The sequence below is a fragment of the Carcharodon carcharias genome, chromosome 5, assembly GCF_017639515.1.
Source record: "Carcharodon carcharias isolate sCarCar2 chromosome 5, sCarCar2.pri, whole genome shotgun sequence".
NCBI classification, from domain to species: Eukaryota; Metazoa; Chordata; class Chondrichthyes; order Lamniformes; family Lamnidae; genus Carcharodon; species Carcharodon carcharias.
This window is the reverse complement of record NC_054471.1, coordinates 130,866,854-130,884,553: the sequence shown is the minus strand read 5'-3', so window position 1 is coordinate 130,884,553 and position 17,700 is coordinate 130,866,854. Positions and strand designations below refer to the sequence as shown.

General features: G+C 40.1%; 1 protein-coding gene across 1 annotated transcript in view; it reads right to left on the bottom strand.

Annotated features, from left to right (window-relative positions):
- The window catches only part of man1a1 (mannosidase, alpha, class 1A, member 1), a 517,794-nt gene that overhangs the window by 231,537 nt on the left and 268,557 nt on the right, over positions 1–17,700 (bottom strand). The window contains exon 4 of the mRNA XM_041187990.1: positions 12,704–12,784. Within this exon, the coding sequence (XP_041043924.1) occupies positions 12,704–12,784 (81 nt within the window). The remainder of the gene's footprint in view (positions 1–12,703; positions 12,785–17,700) is intronic.

Here is a 17,700-nt window from a genome sequence, read left to right as displayed (position 1 = left end):
TTCCAGAGCTTGGCCACTCAATGCATGAAAAAGGTTTTCCTTGTGTCTCCATTGCTTCTTTTGCCAATTACCTTAAATCTGTGCCATCTTGAACTCTATCCTTCCACCAGTTTTTTTTATTGTCCAGGCTCCTCATGATTTTGAATACCTCTATCAAATCTGCTCTCAACTTTATGTATTGGAAGTGTTTCTGGCACTTGGTGTGATCTTTTCTGGTGCTACCCTTTTGGCTGCCCCCACAAATATTTTTGAAAAATGACCACATTTCTAATCATTCTGCCCTGCTGCTACTGTGACTTAATTCCTGCTCTCCCATGTCCAAATTTCCCCCGATTCTATCCCCAGCCACAAACTTGTTGAAGTATTTCCAGCTATTACCCACACCTCACCGAGGCACACGTACACAAAGCATTGCCATCTGCTCTTCTCCAACTTCATGGATTCTGGCAACTTGGTTTATATATTTGTGAACACTTCCTTTACACTTGTCCCACACTACTCCTTTTGGTCTTGTACCATCAACCCTTTTATACTTAACCTTTTCTGCCTTCCAACCTATCACAGATCTTGCATTTTGTTCTTTCCACCTCCAAACCCTGCTTCACTTGTTTAAAATCTATTCAATTTCTAACTTTCCAAGTTCTGCTGAAAGGCTGTCAACTTGAAATGTTAACTCGTCAACTCTCATCACAGATGCTGCATGACCTGTTTAGTATTTTCTGCTTTTATTTCAGAATTACTGCATCTTCCAGTATCTTCCTTTTGTTTATATACTGTTGTATTTGTTTACAAGCCTGCCCAAGTGAGACTACTAGAACTTGCCCTGTGGTCCACTAGCTTTACTATATAACAGAACAACTTGAATGAAACTCAGATCAGAATTTATTCTTTATTAATTGACGGATGCCTGCTCTTTTGCCTATTGCTCCATAAATTGTGAATTCATTGATACCTATTTCTCCAACGGTTTACCCGCGTCGCGGTTATTTTGCTGATTTACAGTACTTTAGTAATTCAGTAATACGCTGCCCACTGCTCTCAACTTATTTGTTGGATTGCCTGCTGCTCCATTGTTCCATTAAACTTTGGATTTACCCACTGCTATGTTAAGTTTTTAATTTGCTCACTGATCTATCAAGTTATTGATTCAATAGTTGCTCATGCTGTATTAATTCATCAATTTTCTGGAGCTTGTTTAGCCATTCTGTAATGCTCATTAATGATCTTTTACCTTTGAGAGTGAGTGGCCACACTTATCATTTGGAAGTTAAGTTCTTCTGCTCTGTAACAATAACAATGTCTTGTAACATAAGTTCTCTATTTTCTTTTCTTTTCTTATTTATTAATCATATCATTGTAGTGCCAACTGGTTGTCCACTGTTTTGCATTGAGCTATCATTGCATTCTTTCTGAACATGCAGATAAAACTTTTCAAACATGCACAGCACTTCACTCCTTGGGAATAAATGGAGGATATCGAACTGGCCGCCATTACACACCCCACCTGATTTTCCTTACTATTGATTCCAATGGAAATGAAAATTGAAGGCGGTGCATAATGAGTGTCTAGTTCAATATCAGCAGCTATATACCGTTAGCCACTGTAAAAATTACACACATTGGGCAGAATTTTCAGAAACCCACCCTCCTAGCAGATGGGTGGGGGGACGGGGGCGCTGGCTGTAAATTACAGTGGATGGCCTTCATTCATATTGTCTACCTGCCTGCCCGCCTGCCCCAACCTGTCAGTAAATTTACTGGGGGTTTTTGAGACCGACGGCAGCCTGCCCTTCTGTGCCCCAACTGAGGCCCTCCTAGTCTGCTTCCTACCCAGCCGCAATTTTGAAGCTAGTGGGAGGCGGGCAGAAATGGGGAGTTGGGGGGGGGGGGGTGATGCCTGGCAGTCAGTGGTGAAACAATGGCGCTCGTTGCTGGCCTCAAACGATGCTGTCCAAAGATCTAGTGATCTCTTTGGTATGATTTCACCTTGCCAGAAGTCAATTTGAATCTGATAAGAAGACCAGAGGACCTCCAGCTGTGCAGCAATAATTATGTCATCAAGGAGGATAAGAAACCAATCATATTCAAGTATTCTCTCAGACAGCAAAGCGAGAAGTGAAAACCACTCAAGCCCATTGCTTTTAGTTTCAAATTTTACAGATAGAAAAATAAATGATTGGGACAGTTCAGATAAAAATGGAAGTTAAAATATCTATAAAACTATAAAAGAAATACTTTAAAAACGTTTTTTTATAATAGAGAAATTGTACACTCAACAAATATAAACTCACTCTCAGAACCAGTCAAGCTGTTAATCAGTAATTCTGAAGTTTGTGCGCCGTTAAAACCCCAGTTACGTCTCATGCAATGAGGTGCAACTTTTCAAGGGTTTTCACAGCAAGACTAACAGCGTAACAGTAGAAGACCTAGTCAGTTCAATAATTTCTAACTGATTGCTGTCTGGGGAACCCCAACTGCATACCATCTGGTGAAGTGTAGAATCACTGACAGCAAATTTAAACTTACACTTTTAACTGCACACGTAAATTCCAGAAGTTGCTGTCAGTTTCAGGGGGGTAATAAGGGCTAAAGTTGACAGTTTCGCATTCATTAGTACCATACCAAATCTAAGCCTATATTTTCTAAGTAGCACAGAGTACAGCTTTAACAGAGTAATGAACTCAGGAATTTGAATAAGGAGTGATCCAGAGAAAGAGCAAGAGCCAGGGCCACCTGAGAGCTGAAACTCAGAGGCATTCATTCGCTTATGGTTAGTTGAAAGGGAGTGCCCTTGACATCAAGGCCGCATTTGACCAAGTGTGGCATTACGGAGCCCTAACAAAACTGGAGTCAAGGGGAATCAGGGTGAAAACTTTCCACTGGTAGGAGTCATATATAGCACAAAGGAAGATGGTTGTGGTTGTTGGAGGTCAGTCATCTCAGTTCCAGTACATCATTGCAGGAGTTCCTCAGGGTAGTACCCTAGGTTCAACCATCTTCAGCTGCTTCATCAATTACCTCCCTTCCATCATAAGGTCAGAAGATCACTAATGATTGCACAATGTTCAGCACCATTCGTGACTCATCAGATACTGAAGCAGTCCATGTCCAAATACAGCAAGACCTGGACAATATCCAGGTTTGGGCTGACAAGTGGCAAGTAACAGTCACGCCACACACGTGACAGGCAATGACCATCTCTTACAAGATAGAAATTAACCATTGCCCCATGATATTCAATGCCATTACCATTGCTGAATCCCACACTATCAAAATCCTGTGGGTTACCATTGACCAGAGACTGAACTGGGCTAGTCACTAAAAAGAGCAGGTCAGAGGCTAAGAATCCTGCAACAAGTAACTCGCCTCCAAAGCCAGCTCACCATCTACAAAGCACAAGTTAGGAGTGTGATGGAATACTCCCCACTTGCCAGGATGAGTGCAGCACCAACAACACTCGAGAAACTCGACACCATCCAGGACAAAGCAGCTTGCTCAATTGGCACCCCAGCCCTAAATGTTCACTCCTTTCGCCACCGACATACCGTGGCAGAGTGTGTACCACCTACAAGATGCACTGCAGGAACTCAGCAAGGCTCCTTAGACAGCAGCTTCCAAACCCATGACCGCTACCATCTAGAAGGACAAGGGCAGCAGATAGATGGGAAACATTTTATCACTATCTACTAACAGATATATTAAAAGCCTACAAGTACCACCACCTGCAAGTTCCCCTCCAAGCCACTGATCACCCTCACTTGGAAATATATCACCGTTCCTTCACTGTCGCCCAGGTCAAAATCCTGAAACTCCCTCCCTAACACCTCTGTGGGTGTACCTACACCACATGGACTGCAGCGGTTCAGGATGGCAGCTCACCAGCACCTTCTCAATGGCAACTAGAGATAGGCAATAATTGCTGGTATAGCTAGCATGAGTGAATGAAGAAAGTAGGTCGGTGATTGATTGATGAGTTTTAAGGTTCCTTTTATCTCTAAATTAGGGCCGTGGTTTAAGCTAGTACAGGATACACAAGAACTGTATAAAACTTATAGCTTAACCAGTTAAAATAGTTAGTAAAACAACAAACTATCACTGAGTGATTGTTCTAAACTTGAAACCCTAATTAAAAAAGATAGAACAAAAATGGCAGGGCAGGCAATAGCATGTGGGAACTGGTGGACATCAATATAATCCACAACAACCACAACTTCAGTCAGCGTCTGCGGCAATACATCAGGGAAGGAGAATGTTACCTGGACACCTTGTTCCAGGAGGCAGGCACATCGCATAGGCTAGGTACATCAGACTTAGTTTGTGGTCAGGGACAAGAGGGTGTGGCCATGAGTGGTAAGGGACAGGAGGGCATGACGACGAGTGAGGTAGCTTTAGGAATCCAGAAGGCAGCACTGGAGGAGCCTTAGCCTTTGCTAAGTTTGAGATTCTTGCGATATGTGGGGACAAGAGCAGAGACTGCAGGGAGGATGAACAAACTGACCACAGCACTATGATGCAGGAGGCCATTCAAACTGGGGGAGTAAAAAGGAATGCAGGATAAGTAGGGGACAGTATTGTTACAGGGATAAATACTGTTCTCTGCAGCAAAGAACATGAGTCCCAAAGGCTGTATTGCCTGCCTGGTGCCAGGATTAAAGGCTGGAGAGGAATTGGAGTAGGAAGGAAAGGATCCAGATGTCGTGGTTCACATAGGTACCAAGGACATTGGCAGAACTAAGAAAGAGGTTCCACTAAGGGGTGCAGCTAGGAGCTAAGTTAAAAAGTAGAATCAGAAAGATAATAATCTGAAGAACGCTACCTGAGCCAGATGCAAATTGGCATCATCAGACAGTTGAATTTGTGGCTCAAAGATTGGCATGGGAGAAATGGATTTTGATTCATGGGGCACCGGCACCACTACTGGAGAAAGAGGGAGGTTTATGATTGAGACAGGCTTTACTTGAACCACACTGGGACCAATGTCCTGGCAAATCATTTAATGAGGGCTTTAAACTAGTGGGGGGTGGGGAGAAGGAGCATGGGTTCAGGGAAGGGGAAATTTACAAAGTTAAGGAGAAAGGACAAGCCAGTAATGCAGGTAGGGATTTGGGCAATGATTACCAGAGTGTGACAGAAAGGGACAGAGAGTAGAAACATAAAAACGTGAACAAATAGGGTCAGAGTAGGGAAAGAAAATGGTAAAAAGACAGAAATAAAGGTTCTTCATCTGAATGCATATGGCATTCATAACAAGATGGATGAATTGGGGGTCAATGAAATGAATATTGAAATGGTGGTCATATGAAAACCATTACAGATTGGTTGCGAAGTAACGAAGGATGGGAACTGAATAATTAAGGTCAATTTGACATTTCAGGATGATAGGAAGTACGGAAAAGGAGGTGGGTTAGTTCTGCTAACAAAGGATGACAACAGTACAGTCGTGAGAAATTATCTTGGTTCGGAAGATCAAGATGTAGAATCGATTCGGGTAGAGATAAGAAATAGCAAAGGAAAGGTGACACTGGATTATAGGCCCCTAGATGTAGCTACCTTTTAGAACAGAGTATGGGGGCTTGTAAGAAAGGAACTGCAATAATCATATGCGTTTTTAATCTTCATAAAAATTGGAGAAAAAAATATGCAAAAGTAGCATTGAGGATGTGTTGATAGAGTGTATTTCCTTAGAAAAAGGGATGGTTCCTTAGAACAATACATTGAGTCTAACCAGGGAAAAGGCTAATTTAGACCTGCTAATGTGTAATGAGTCAGGCTTAATTAATGATCTCATCGTCAAAGATCCTCTGGGCAAGAGTGATCATATCATTCCCAGGCTGGAGGTAATGCCCTATGAAGAAAGATTGGGGAAATTGGGACAGAAGCAGAAAATGCTGGAAAAACTCAGCAGGTCTAACAGCATATGTGGAGAGAAAGACAGAGTTAATGTTTCAAGTCCGTTTTCTTCAGAGCCTCTGTTTTTGTTTCAGATTTCCAGCATCCGCAGTATTTTGCTTTTATTTTGGGGAAACTGGGCCCGTATTGAAAACTACAAAATACTTAAAGGGATAAACAGGGTTGATGCAGGTAAGATGTTTCCCCTGCTTGGGGAGTCCAGAGCCAAGGACACATTTTTAAAATAAGGGGGAAGCCACTTGGACCGAGATGAGGAGATTTTTTTTTTACTCAAAGCGTTGTGAATCTTTGGGGTTACCTACACCAGAGGTCTGTGGAAGCTCAGTCAGTGAGTATGTTTAAAGCAGTGATTGACAGATTTCTAAATACCTATTACACCAAGGGATGTGGGGATAGTGTGGGAAAAGGGCATGGAAGTGGATGATCAGCCATGATCATTTTGAGTGGTGGAGCAGGTTCAATGGGCTGAATGGCATACTCATGCTCCTATGTTCCCATAACATGATAGAATTTCGCATCAGTTTAAGGGTGAGAACCTTGGATCAGAAACTAGTATTGTAAAGTTAAATAAAGTAATTACTTGGGAATGAAGATAAAGTTTGCTACAGAGGGCTGAGAATATCGGTTAAAAAGCAAGATGATAGATAAGCAGTGGTAGATATTTAAGGAGATATTTCATAATTCTCGACAGTGATACATGCCATTGAGAAAGAAAGACTCTACAAGGATGCACCATCTGCAGCCAAAGTTAAGGATCTGTCAAATTAAAAGAAAAGGCTTACAATGCCATGACAATTAATGGTTAGCCAGAAGATTGGCAAACATTTAGAAACCAGCAATGGATAACTAAAAAAACAAATGGAGACATTAGAATACAAAAGCAAAAGAGTCAGAAGTATAAAACAAATTTAAGAGGAAAGTAAGACTTTCTAAAAGTATATAAAAAGAGAGTAACTAATATATGCGTTGGTCCCTTACAGAGCGAGGATGGGGAATTAATAATTGGGAACAAGGAAATGGCAAAGGTTTTGAACAAGTGTTTTGCAACAGTCTTCAAGGTAGATGACACAAAAAGTGTTCCAAGAACAGTGGAAAGTCAAGGGGAAAAAGAGAGGGAGGAACTTAAAACAATCATTACCATAGAGGAAAAGGTAAGAGGTAGACTAATGGGACTAAAGACTGACAAGTCCCCAGGACCCAACGGCCTGCATCCTATGGTCTTAAACAAAGCGGCTGCAGAGATGGTGGATGCATTGGTTGTAATCTTCCAAAATTCCCTAGATTCTGGAAAGCTCCCAGCAGAGTGGAAAACCACAAATGTAACACCTCTGTTCAGGAAAGGGGGGGAGACAAATAGCAGGAAACTATAGGCCAGGTAGCCTAACATTGGCCATTAGGAAAATGCTGGAATCTTGTTTAAGGAAGTAGTAGCGGGACATTTAGAAAATCAGAGCACATTCAGGCAAAGTAAACATAGTTTTGTTAAATGAAGATAGTATTTGTCAAATTTAGAGTTCTTTGACGATGTAGCTTTAGGGAAGGAAATCTGCTGTCCTTACCTAGTCTGGCCTACATGTGACTCCAGACCCACAGCAATGTGGCTGACTCTTAAAATGCCCTCTGAACAAGGGCAGTTAAGGATGGCCAATAAATGCTGGCCTAGCCAGTGGCGCCCACAACCCATGAACGGATAAAAAATAAAACACCATGTAGGGTGTATAAGGGGGAATTCAGCAGATGCAGTGTATTTGGATTTCCAAAAGGCATTCAATAAGATGCCACATAAAAGGTTACTATACAAGGGCTCATGGTCTTGGGGGTAATATATTAGCATGGATAAAGGATTAGCTAATTAACAGGGAAGAGAGTTAGGATAAGTGGGTCCTTTTCAGCTTGGCAAGCTAGTGGCGTGCTATAGGGATCAGTACCAGGGCCTCAACAATTACATAAATGAAGGGAACAAGTGCATTGTTACCAAATTTGCTGATGATAAAAAGATAGGTAAGGAAGCAAGATGTGAGCAGGACATAAGAGTCGGTAAAGGGATATATAATTAGGTTAGCAAGTGGCAAAAAAAATCAGGTAGAGTATAATGTAGGAAAATCAGAGGCTGTACACTTTGATGGGGAAAATAGAAAAGCAGAATATTATTTAGATGGAGAGAGGCTACAGAATGCTGTGGTACAAAGGGATGTGAGTATCCTCTTGCATGAATCATAAGAGGTTAGTATGCAAGTACAGCAAGAAATTAGCAAGGCAAATGGAGTGTTGGCCTTTATTCCAAGGGGGATGGAGTATAAATTTAGATAAGTCTTGCTACAACTGCACAGAGCACTGGTGAGACCAAACCTAGAGTACTGAATATATTTTTGATCTCCTAACTTAAGGAGGGTTATACCTGCATTGGAGACATTTCAGAGACTGTTCACTATGTTTGTTCCTGGGGTGAAGGTTGATCTTTGACGAAAAGTTAAGCGGGTTGTGCCTATACTCATTGAAGTTTAGAAGAATGAGAGTTGATCTTACTGAAACATATAAAATTTTGAGGAGCTTCACAGGGTAGGTGCTGAGCGAATGTTTCCCCTTGTGGGGGATTCTACAAGGGGGAACAATTTCAAAATAAGGGGTCCTCCATTAGACAGAGAAGAAGAGGAATTTCTTTAAGAATTTGGAATTCTCTACCACAGAAAGCAGTGGAGGCTGGGCCATTGAATATAGTTAAGGCTAAGTTAGACACTTTTGACCTACAAAGTAGTCAAGGGTAATGGAGGCAAGCAGAAAAGTGGAGTTAATGCCACGATCATATCAGCCACGATCATATTGAATGGTGGAGCAGGCTCGAGGAGCCAAACAATTGGTCTTGCTCCTATTTCTTACGTTCTTATTATGTTCTGCAGTTAAAAGCCATAGCTCTCCAAGACAATCCTGATAACCGAGAGATTTAAACTTGCTATCAATATGGTTCCCTTCTTTGAACCTTTATAATCACCTGCCATATAAGTGGACCATGACCGGAAACAATACTATGGGCTGACCAAGGCATTATACAGTGATTTTGTATTTAATCATCTGGCAAGATGGTCTAACATTGCTATCCCATTCACTTACAAAGATGATGAGTCATGGATAATTGTTGTGATCAAATGTGGTGAAAGAAAAGGGATTGAAGTGGATGTATGGAGCATACAGCAAGCAAGATTAGCCATTGGAGGGGGTGGGGGCATAGTGAGAGAATTCAATGAAAAGCAGTACTATCCCTCTCTTTTTGCTTTATTTTATATAATGTGAACATTGTTTTGCAATTACTAAAGTTGTGCTACAGTATTTGAAACCCCTAGGTTACTCAGGAGGAAGTACTATTCCAATGCATGTCCTATGCTTGCTTGTAGCCATTGTTGGGATGATGGGGAGGGAGTAAGAGGGTCATCATGACTGGGTTTGCTTTTGGAATGTGCTATTTTTAAAATTTGGAGGCGAGGGAGGGGGGAGATGGGTGGAAGAAAGGGATGTTCAAGCCCTTGGATTTATGGGAAATTGAACTCATCCCACAAGTGTTCTCAAAACATAGCTTACCCAAATGCACTTCCAATATATCCTCCCTACCTCCAGTGTCGTCCATGTTGTCTCCCCTTCCTAAACTTTAGGGCCCACTAAACTTCCCCCAAAAATGACTTCCACTTCCCTTCCCCTCCAACCTATCACACCATTTTCTCCCAGAGAGCGATTATTAAATCGTACAACCCGTCACCTTTGGCGGTAACATTGCATTGCAACAGCGTGTGCATAATCAAGGCATGTGCATAATCAACTTACTAAGGATGTAATTTAAAGTACAAAGTGATTTAACCAGCCTCTGTCTCACTCTGTAGTGAATATAAACAGTAGTAATATTAGTAAGGCACCAGGGAGTAATAATCTACTAGAAGTGTAGTTGAAGCAATCACAAGTGGAAAAATACCCAGGGAAAAGGAAGCAAAATAGTAAGAAGTTAACAATAAGAATTCCACTGCAGTAATCACCTAAGGGTCTAATTAATAGCAGCCTTCTGAAATGATCAATGCTTATGCAATTTCCATTTTGCCTTTCAGGCTCTAGAGTTTCTGTAAGAAGCTCCAACAGAACTGAATCCCTTAATAAGCTTTTTATAAGAATAGAAATTGTTAAATTAGAATTAGATTAATGCTAACATTCAAAATCAATTTCTCATTATAACCATTTTTCCTGCAAACTGAGTGTTTGGAAAATGCTTGTTGTATTATATTAATTCACTATAATTCCAGAAATCCATTAGAACTACAGAATACCCATTGGCCCTCATTATATACATTTCAATATTTTGTGTCAAACCTACAAATCAAAATATTTTAAATCTCCCAATGTATTTCAAAACGTTCACTGCATTTTACTTTATGGTGTGAGTTGCATCAAGCAGCGTTAAGTCAATAGAGCTATATCACCACCACCATCTGGAGCCACTCTGGAACGGGAGACTAAATTGGAATGATATCAAACAGCATCCTTCTAAGTGAGGGTTACCAAATAATCAACCTCATATATGGCATCCGCATTCTATTACATGTGACAATACAAGTCTCATTATATATTAAAATATCACACTGACAATTGTAAAATCTTCATGGAGAATGATGCCAAGAAGCAACCTAATGCATTTAAAACGAGAAGTCAAGGGAGGTCAGCTCATAATTTGATGACTTTGCATTAAGACCCTGGTGACCGTCATTCTTTTCTACTTCTTACTTATTAAGAGGCAGCACTTAAAGAATGAGCTGACTTAAATTAGAATGCCCAGGTTAAACGGGGTTAGCTGAAAAGTCCCAGCATTTTCCATGATTTCTTTTACATTATAAAGTAACAGAATGCATTTTCATTTTCTTTTAAAGATTATACCCTTTTGCACCAGCAAGTAATACTAAACAAATGTTAGCAAGCTTTGACTTCAGTGTCCATTTTATGATTGCACAGTCTCTTTTGATCTAACACCTTAATAATTCAAGAATGACTTACTGGATTTAAAATAGTTTGCATCAGCACATACATATTCCTCTGAACACACAAAAGAAAACATACCATGCTGATAATTAAAGTCAGTTACTAAAGGTACTGCATTGTGTCTTCATGTCACATAAATGCTGCGTCAGAATGGTAGGACATACGTTTGTAATTCAGTCATATGTCAAATTCCAGGTCTCAAAAAAGCCATAAGCAGGGAAGCTGGTTGGGAAAAAAAAGTCCCTCATGGGTAGATGCCAAGATATTTTTTTTAATATATTGAACACAAGAAAGCCACCACTAGCTTCGTTCTTACATTACAGAGCTCATTAGTGATGAGCGTTGTTGGAGATTTAGAACCAATTTGTCATTTTACTTCTTCATTGGAGAAAATGTGCACAATGATGTGGGAGAAAAAAATTCAACCAAAATGGACATTTCGAATAAGCACTTTCAGCTGCATTTAGCAAAGAACTGCCTTTTCTGGCACCACACCTACAGGTCGTGTAGAGAGCAAAACCTTAATTCTCAATGCTTTTACCAAATATCTTTCAAAAGCCTCAGATTTTTTTTGCTGCATGTGGGCATCAATATCGAGTATCTGATTTTTTTAAATTCAATCTGCCGTTTAGACCTGGTTCCTGCTAATTTCAGAGCACATAACTAAGAATAAAATACCAAGGATACAAACTGTATGCTCCAAAACCAAGACTAAAATACCAAGGATACAAATTGTATGCTCCAAGAAAATTAGATAACTGTAGCTTGCATTTTATGATTCTATGTAATCAAAATGTTTCTAATATCCAAATTTGTAGACATGGCCCTTCTGAGAAAAACATTAATTGACACAGTGGCTTTAATTGTAAAAAAAAAACACCAAGTTTCGAATGTTTTATTTATCATAGCACTTCATTTTTGAGATCTGCTGTCTTTATTTTCTGATCTTGAGAGCTTGTTACAACTGTGCAAGTAGAGAGATGTACAATTGGCAAGCATTGTGCAGCAAGGGAATCTACGCGAATGAAGTAATTGTGTGCAATTGATTTTGCAAAAAGCCGTTTAGCAAAAAGCAGAAAAAGGACAATTAATTTAGTTAATTTGTAAAAGCACCATTATTATTCCAAAAATATCATATACCAATTAAGCACTTTAGTACTAAATTTCCAAGTACCTCATGCAAATTAACAACATAAAAATTTAAAGTGTTAATAGACATGACAGCCTTCCTATAACTGCAAGAAGGCTGGTCTAACTGAGCTGGAGATTAATCACAATTAAAAAAAAAATTGTTCTCCATCTTCCCCGCCAGCCTCCCCCACCCCTGATCAAAGGCTCTGACTTTAGCTGAGGTACAGTTTTCACAGGTACTGGGGGAAAGAGGGCTGAAAGTGGTTGAGGGGGGAATCACAGGCAGATCCCCATGATGGCAATTCTCCAGCAGGGGTCCTACATACCGATCAGTAGAGATCCTTCACACGTTTTTCCATTACAAAGTTCAGATCAGCCATGTGGCCCACCAGCCTTCAGGCACAGGTTCCCACAGAAGCACTCAGCTATATTATAGTACAATGCTATCCCATAGAAACAGGACATTTGACCAGAATTTTTCTTGCACTTTTATGTTATACTCTACAGAGTGAGTTACAATGGAGAGCTACAAAGATCTTGTTCAAGTAACTGGATTAACACCAGCTGCTTTACAAATACTTATTTCAAGTTGGAGATGAGCGGCTAGGTGGAATGCAAACATTTTTAAACTTAGAATGCTTATTGTACTCACCTCTTCACCAGAAAGGTAGTAAGCAGAGAGCAGCCCCCCAACGAATCGAATATTCACTTCAAAAACCGAAACCTCTGCATGCTAAGAGGAAAAAGAAACATTGTCAGCATTGAATAATACACACATCTTTCTAACAGACTACCTATTCTCATAGTGAACGACATTGTAAAGCTGCTTCTACATAAACTGACTCAATTCTGTGCTAACCAGGATTATTGGCACATTGCTTCTACACAGTGAAATCACTTTCCCTCCACAGCAAATGCTGAAATAACTAACAGCTTGACAGCTGTGAATGAACATTTATCTAATGAACCTGAAATAATCAAGCAATGCAAAATTCAAGTTATAACCAAAATTTGAAATTATAACAGCTTACATCTATATAAAATAAAAACAGAAAATGCAGGTCTGGTAGCATCTGTGGAAAGAGAAACAGAGTTAATGCTTTGAGTCCAACACAATTTCTTTGGAACTGAAGAGAGGTAGAAATGTGATGGGTTTTATAACGTTGCTTACAAAAGAGTTCTGAAAAAGCATCATTTTGGACTCAAAATGTTAATTCTGTTTCTCTCTCCACAGATGTGACCCAACCTGCTGGGTTTTTACAGCATTTTCTATTTTTATTTCAGATTTCCAGTATCTGCAGTATTTTGCTTCTATTTATACAGCTCTTTAAAGTAATGAAATGTCCCAAACTTCAAGGGAACATTATAAGACTAAGTGTGACACTGAGCCACAAGGAGATATTAGGACAGATCACCAAATGCTGGTCACAGAGACAGGTTTTTAAGGGAGGCTTGTTCAACCCACCCCCAAACAATTGTTGAAAATTCCACTAAGAGGAGTCAGTTTGAAGATTTCTGCAGAGTACTGATACTCCAATCAGACTCTGTTTCTCTCTCGCATTTGCTGCTGATAGGCTCAATAATCCACAGCAAACAATGGACAGAAACAGGCTGCGATTGGAGAAGTGAACAACGGCAACTGCGAGTTTGTGAAGATAGGGAAATTCTACAGCAGGCAGGGGCCTCTGCTTACCATGCTTTCCCATGGCTCCGGCCGCTTTCCCCCAGCTCCCGGTGCTCTGGTCTGGCTGTGGCCATATATCCGCCGGCTGTTCGCTGCATTTCCCCAGCTGTACCCATTTTTCCCCATTCCACTGGTCCTCAGCCTTTCCCTAGGCAGGCACCCTGCTAGGCCTCAGGCCTCATCCAGGTCTCTCTTCTGCTTTCATCACACTTACCCACCAGCTGATTTAGTGAGGGTGGTTCAGTGAGGAAAGGAAGGAGGGCAAGCATGTGTGGGGTGTTTGAGAGAGAGAGAAAGGAGAGAGAGAGAGAGAGAGCAGATGAATGAGAAAGTGTGTGTTTGGGGGGTTGGGAGGGCGAGAGGGAGGGGAGCGTGCACTTCCAGTTCTCATTCACCCTCACCCCCACACACCAACAGGCACTCTCACAGTGGATGAGGGTGAGTGAGTAAGACCCTGAGCCTGGGAGTGAACTGGACACACACACAACTCACCCTATCATGCTCTAATGGCTGTCTTTATTTATTACTCATTTTTTAAAAAAATATGAATTTGTTGTGACTTTTCTTTGTTTCCCCAAATTATTTCTTTTCATATCAGCTTTCTTTGAAGATCACATTGAGTTAAATCTTATCTTTCTGAAATTTACTCATTGGCATCATGAGTGAAAGAAAAAAGGTTGGACAAGCCTGTTTTAAGGAATGTCTTAAAGGAGGAAAGTGAGGTGGAGAGGTATAGGGAGGGAATTCCAGAGCTTGGAACCTAGGCAACTAAAGGGGTAACCACCAATGGTGAAGCAATTAAAATTAGGGATGCACAAAAGGCCAAAATTAGAGGAGCACAGGTATTTCAAAGGGTCATGAGGGAGGAGGAGATTACAGGGATAGGGAGGGACGAGGCCATGAAGGGATTTGAAGACATGAATGAGAATTTTAAAATGAAGATGTTGCTTGACTAGAAACCAAAGTAGGTCAGTGAGTACATAGGTGATAAGGCAACAGGGCTTGCTGTGATTTCAATCAAAGGTAGGAGAGTTTTTAATGACCTCAAGTTTCAGAAGGTAGAATGTGGAAGACCAGCCAGGGATGCATTGGAATAGTTGAATCTAGAGGAAGCAAAGGCATTAATGAGGTTTCAGCAACAGATGAGCTTAAAGGGGCGAAGTTGGGCAATGTTAGAGGTGGAAATAGGTGGCGTTAACAATGGTATGAATGTGAGGTCAGAAGCTCATTTCGGGGTCAAATGTGATAACAAGGTTGTGAACAGACTAGCTTAATCTGTCGAAGGGTCATGAGGACTCGAAACGTCAACTCTTTTCTTCTCCACCGATGCTGCCAGACCTGCTGAGTTTTTCCAGGTAATTCTGTTTTTGTTTTTGTTTTGGATTTCCAGCATCCACAGTTTTTTTGTTTTTAGCTTAATCTCAGATTGTTGTCAGGGAGAGGTAGGAAGAGAGCAGCTCGGGAGCCGAGTTTAGAACTGGGAGTGAAAACAATGGCTTCAGTCTTCCCAATATTTAATTGTGGAAAATTTCTGCTCAGCCAGTACTGGAAAATGGATGAGCAGTCTGATAATTTAGAAACACTGAAGGAATCGAGAGAGGTGATGATGAGGTAGAGCTGGGTGTTGTCAGCGTACATGTGAAAACTAACAAAGCCATTGGACGATGTCGCTTAGGGGCAGCATATGGACAACAAATAGTAAAGTTAAAATCTTAGGGCTGACCAAGCCCAGTACAGCCAAGCCCAAGATCCTAAGTAGTAGGTTACAAATGAGAGCAAGCCCAGTTAGAGGTGGAAATTGTACATGTCTCCTCACTTTTTCCTCATCTTTTTGATTCCTTCTTTTAAAAATCCCATGGCAGTAACTATGGCTTTGTTAGACTTATATTATCACAACTGACTGATCCAATCTGCTACCAAGAACTTTAAAAAAAATATCTAGTTGTCACAGAACAATTATTCCATTAATGATATACATTGGATTATATTTCAAACTTCTATATTAATTCTCAAAAGGAGTCAAAACATATGGACTTGCTTAATTTCAAATTATCTGGTAAATAACCAATACTGTTTCTACTTTGAGGTACAACACATTTGAGAGCAAAGTTCAAGAAACTAAATTTAAAAAAACCTTCACATTTTTGGGTCTCTATTAGGCCATATCATTATTATGTGCTGTAACTCAGTAGATGTATTGCAAAATTCTTTACTTCATTTAAAAACAAAACCACCATCACTAATAATAGTAGACTGAACCAATATTCTTCCTTGGAGTAACATGAGTAAATCCCCACTGCATTTGATTGCTGCTCATAAACACCTGTGATTAAAAGTGGATTAATGGGATCCATCCTTTTGAAGATTGGAAAGCTCGCTTTGAAAGAAAAGATACAGCCTAGTGGAAGAGATATTGGTTTACGTTCATACTTATATAGAGCCTATTTATTGATGATAAAAATTAAATGTAATTTAATATTATTTTAGGTTGTTAGAGCTTTTCACCATACTCAGAGGCATTAGATTTGGTGAAAGATGTTGTTGCTGAACCAGCCACAACTACAGTTTTTAAAAGAAAGCTTCCTACCCTCCTGAGCATTTAGAAGCACTCTCCCTTCTCAAGTTAAATCTCAACCCCAATTCAAATCACTAACCTACATTACAAAGGTTTGATCTATTTAAAAAGCATAAATTAAAATTTGGATCATATTAAAGAATCACAATAAGCACCACAATTTGTTCTAGTTTGCATTAAATCACAAACTTAAATAGTATGATGTTTATTTTATTTTGCTCTTCTTCATTCTCCCATTCCCAAAGCTGACTGACACCGTGAGATTTCTCGCTTCCTACAAGGAAAGTCTTTACCCCTGCCTAAAATCAGTGCCATTCAGACAGGACAAACCATCAAAACTGGGTCTGTATATTACTAGGGGGCTTCCAATATGACGCATAAATCGCGAGATGCAGATTTTGCCCCCCCCCACAGAAACATCACATGCCACTAGAAATGAGACACTTTAGCATGTTGGCATAGACTCCTTTAACTGAACAAACAACAGCATGTTGGTGAATTAAATGTACTCTCACAGCCAGTGAGACAGCTTCATTTCATCAGGTAAAAAATGCAAAGAAATGATCACATCAAACATTTATTACAAACTGGCATGCAGAAGCAACTCAGTCTCTTCTGGTCACATTCTTCATTTCCATGCCAGTCAGTGTTTAGAAATGTTATGGGAAACTACAAAAGTCCAGAATTTGCTGAGAAACTAACAGCAAGTTTAATGCACACAGTAATAATAATGTGTAATTTGTGGCAAGGAAGGGATATACCGTAAGCTGCAAATACCAACAAATTGCTGGAGAATTTGCAACAAGCTGCCATTTGCCACGCCATCAAAAAAAATTTAACTCTCCCCAGAAAGTCAGGACTGGTACTTAATGGCTTTAAAAAACCCTTCAAAAACTTACAATTTTGAGGTGAAGTGAGGAAAATAACCCAATTCACAGGTACACCAAAATACCCTACTCCAACAAATTGTGGGTCAATGTTTTACAATCAAAGCAATAAAAGCACAAATAAGCTTGTTACCATGGTATGCGCAATACGTACATATAGTTTCATGTCTCTCAGCATTCTTCGACTATTCTTATGCAGAAAGTGTTACTTTTAAGGAGGGTTTTTAAAAAGCAATGTGAATTTTAATGAAGTTTCAGAAACCCAAAGGAAGGGTTCTTCATATGGCAAAATGAAGATGTTTTTCTTCCAGACTATACAGGTAAAAAAAAATTAAACAAAAGCAAAATGCTGCAGATACCGACAATCTGGAATTAAAAACAGCAAATGCAAAAAACAAGCAGCAAATCAAATTATATCTGTGGAGTGGGAAACAAATAATTAATTCAATTGCCTTGGTAACTGGTTGTGTTGAAAGACCCTTTGATTTCTAACAGCCTGTTAA